The 4,308-nt window shown below is 40.5% G+C and overlaps 1 protein-coding gene across 1 annotated transcript; it reads left to right on the forward strand.

Moving 5' to 3' along the window:
• Positions 1-3,118: 3,118 nt before the first annotated feature.
• On the forward strand, positions 3,119-4,046 carry LOC106023299 (olfactory receptor 10C1-like). Its single transcript, XM_013127309.3, is given in 4 exon segments — positions 3,119-3,315; positions 3,317-3,606; positions 3,609-3,948; positions 3,950-4,046. Coding segments are annotated over 4 exon segments (924 nt in total).
• The last annotated feature ends 262 nt before the right edge of the window (positions 4,047-4,308 follow it).

The raw sequence follows: 4,308 nt of genomic DNA on the forward strand, positions 1-4,308 counted from the left end.
TCTGAGATAACCTTCACAAACACTCGGACAGTGGAAAGCGAGGAGTGAGAGCAATGTTGGCGGCACCGTTGCAATGCCAATTATCTGCAGAAGAGACGCAGCACCAGTATTCCCTCCTGGCTCTTCGGCTGTGGTAGCAGAGCCCAAACATTGGTGCTCTGCTCACTCGTGCTCTACTCACTCTGCTGCTGGGCAGCCGAGAGTGGGCACTGCAGATTTTGGATGCAAATGGACTTTCAGGTGGGAAAGCAAGGAGTGGGTGGCACCGTTGCAATGCCAATTATCTGCAGAAGAGACACAGAACAATAATTCCCTCCTGGCTCTTCTTACCTCAAAACACCTGTCATATTCTCAGCTTCACCAGGTGATAATGAGGAGCTAGGAACCAGGATCCCTTTATTAGGCAGTAGAATTCAGGTGATGGCCCAGAGTGAGCAGAGAGTCTTAAGCCTTAGCAGTTGGACTGAAAGAAAAAAAAAATCAAGTCATTATTTCTCTGGACACAGAGGAACCAACCACATGATTTCTAAACCTGTCTTCGTTCAGAGGGTGGAGCTGTGGATTGTTCCGGGTCACACTGAAAGATTTACACTTCCCTGGCAAACTGTAAGTCAAAAAGACATCATGAGGGGCCTTGCTCCTCACATGTCCTTCTTTGCTCTTATCTCACACAGGATCTTCCGACCTAAAAGTGCTATGGGATTTAGCAGTTTGACACAGAAATGCTTCTAATTAACAGATTTCACTGCCCCAGTGTCCTGGAGTTCAGAGGTTTAGTTTACCTGGAGATCCATGCTTTCAATAGCCAAAGGATGGAGAGATAAGTTGTGTTTTGAGATTGTAAGTCTCAGTTTATCTCCTATTTCAGCTTGATCACACAGGTCTCAGGAGAGGTCACTGCAGAGCTCAGGTGTTAACTATGTGCCTTTTCTGTGATTTCATTTTAGAGAACACCTGCAATACAACAAGGACCATGTCTCTAGGGCTACTGAAGATATATTAGATACTTCAGTTCCCTTCTGATTTAGCAGATGCAAGACAGAAACAAGAGGACTGTAGAGGTAGGTAAAAAATATTTAAATTGACTGGAATTTCTCCCATAGTCACTGAGTTATCCCAAACAAGCTGAGTTCAACTGAGTCTTGTCAGTTTCTGTTGTTTCAGGAGCTCAAATATCCCTATATTCCTATTAAAGGTGTAGTACACTAGTTTACAATTCAGAATCAGTGATTATGAGATGAAGCTAATGCCAAAGTTACTTTCTGGTTTGGTTTTTTTTTTCCTCAGAATCACATGTTCCTTTCAGAAAATGTTACAGCCAGTTTAATCTAACTCACTGAAAGAAATTACAGCCATGCCTGAAAACTTGTGATAGGCTATGTATAAAGCACTTTTTCTGGTTGGGGGGGCAGTTGACATTTGTGGTGATTTTTTTTTAAGTATGGAAAATGTTTTAGTAATTACTTCAGTTTAAGAGAAAAGGAAAACGTCCTACATGTTAAAATTTGATAGGATATTTTAGAGTTGGCAGTCTGCATTCTCAAGGCAGAATTTTGAAGGAAGTTAAAAATGCAATTTACAACTGACATGAATTAGACCACTAACCTGCCTTTAGTGCTTGTCAGTTAAAAAACCATGAAAAATATGAATGCAAAGATTCTTTTGAAAATACATACTAACAGCAACACATATTTTAAGATAACCTACAGGTGAAGGAGTGCTCACTTAAAAAGAAGCAGGGGAGGTAGAGGCAGAGGTGTACCAAAGGGTAGAACATAACACCTGGAACAAATGTTGTAAAGGTAGAGGGGTCAAAAAGAGGTGATGAGAATGAAGAAGGGATAATTTTGGACACTGATAGACATCTGAATCTGAACTAACTATTGAGACCCCTCTAACAGTTGTTCATGAGAAATACATTCTTCTAATGGGCAACTTCTCAGGTCCATTTTAGGCCTTTGCCTCAGAACAAGGCAAATTTGCCCTCTGGAAGTGCCTAATTCTACTACTGGAGACTGATTTTCTCCTTAATTTACTTCTGTATATATCAGTTGAGGCAAACTAATCCTGAACAAACTTTTAAAAAACTACATTTCCTTTGGACCATATTTTTTCTTTTTTTTTTCTTTTTTTTTTTTTTAACTTGGTATTCTGGTATGAAGCTTGTCTTTTCTCAACTGAGGACGGACTATTCTAAAGCTTGTAGACATGATCATGATGAAGAAACCTGAGAAATTACAGAGTCTTTCTTGAGTCATTTTATCTGGTCATGACTGGTATTGGTTTATCCTGAATTCTGTGCCTAGGAGATAGGAGGTGTCTAAACACAGTTACTGAGTTTCATTGTACAGATCCATGAGGCTCTTGGCAAAACTTCCAGGTGAATAGAGTGAGACTTCTCTCAATCCTAATGAAGATCTGTAAACCCTGCGCAATTGACTTGGATAACTGAGATATACAAAACAGCATAGGACATATATATGAGTGCCTTGCATACATAGAGATCTGAACTTGTCATCCAATGTTTTCTAAGCTTTCAAAAGAGAGTGTATCATGACAGGTCATCTCTTTCATGCTAAGATTTGTAACTATTGTATACGTCCAAACTTCAATACAAGGGGACTGAAAGTAGAACAAAACCATAAATTAAAACTAAAATCCTTCAGAGGTCAACTTTTGTTCTAACTTAACATGCACTTGCCACATATCTGATACAAGGTTAATATCCAATAGGTGGGAGGCGGATAACCAGACTTACGGGCTGATAGATAAGTTGAGTGGGATATTTCCTCATTGTTTATCAAGTCATGTAAAATTTCAGCATCTGAAACACACACATCTAACAAGCACAGCTCTATAGATTTACGTATCAGGGGCTATCCATCATATCCACACAAGATCCACAGATGCACACCCTGTCTTCCTTGCATGGCAGATAATTGTCAGGGTGCACACCATCAGTCTGAAAGAGCAGTAGATGCTTTGCTTTAGGAGTGGAATTGTCTCTCTGAATTCCATGTAACCTACTGCTAACAACAGGTTGCTGTTTGGTTTGACTTAAAAAACGTACCATAGCCTTTCACTGTCGCTGTTGTCACTGTGTCTTTATTGTTCCAGGATGAAACCCTCTGAAGAAAGGACCACTAGAAATAAAGCTTCTTCAGTTGTGTTTGTTATCCTGGGGTTTTCTTATCGTTCAGATGTGAAAGTCATCTTCTTCATCCAATTTCTATGTATTTACATCTTTACAGTGCTGGGAAACCTAATGATTCCTACTATAATTAAAGTGGACCCTGTCCTCCACACCCCTATGTTCCTTCCTCAGGAATTTGTCATTTCTGGAGATCTTCTGCACCTCTGTCACCCTGCCCAGAGTGCTGGTCAGTCTTTTCTCAACTGATGCTTCCATCACTTTTGCAGGTTGTGCTGCACAGATGTATTTCTTTCTATTATTTGGGGCAACTGAGTGCTGCCTCTTAGCTGCTATGTGATATGATCGCTGCCAAGCCATATGCAGCCCTCTGCATTACATGGATATTATGAATAAGAAGGTATGCATGCAGCTGGCTGCCTCTTCATGGATATGTGGCAACCTTGTGGCCCTTGGCCTACATTTATCTTCTCTTTGCCCTTTTGTGGGTCCAATGTGATTAACCATTTCTTCTGTGAGATCCAGCTAGCGCTGATGCTTCTTTGTGGGGACACTTACTGGAATGAGCTACAGATCATTCTTGCTGCTACCTTTACCATCCTGATGCCTTTTCTGCTCGTTTTGGTGTCCTATGGCCTCATCATTTCCTCCATCCTAAAAACTGGATCTGCCAAAGAAAGGTATAGAGTATTCTCCACTTGCTTCTCACATCTCACTGTAGTGATACTATTCTATGGGACAGCTGTGTTCATCTATATACGTCCCAAATCTAGCTGTTACCTGGATGGGGACAAGGTACTCTCTCTTCTATTCTGTGGTGACACCTATATTGAATCCTATTATCTACAGCCTTAGGAACAGAGAGGTGAAAAGAGCTCTCTTTAAAATAAAATGAAACTATTTCACCCCAACTCCTAGCTCACTTCTCCTGAGCTGAACAACTATCCACAAATATCTTACTTCAAAAGAAGCACCAGCACATTGCCAGAGGGATATAGATATTATCAGTGACAGGACTTTAGGATAGGAGATCATTTGGCTCACCTGAGTTCAAAAAACATAGATATCTAACAGGAGTATCTGGTGGCATTTGAAGTGCATAGCCTTCAACTGCCATTATAGAACATATACATGTCCATTAAGTTACAGTTGCCACA

This window comes from Melopsittacus undulatus, chromosome 9, assembly GCF_012275295.1.
Source record: "Melopsittacus undulatus isolate bMelUnd1 chromosome 9, bMelUnd1.mat.Z, whole genome shotgun sequence".
Taxonomy (NCBI): domain Eukaryota; kingdom Metazoa; phylum Chordata; class Aves; order Psittaciformes; family Psittaculidae; genus Melopsittacus; species Melopsittacus undulatus.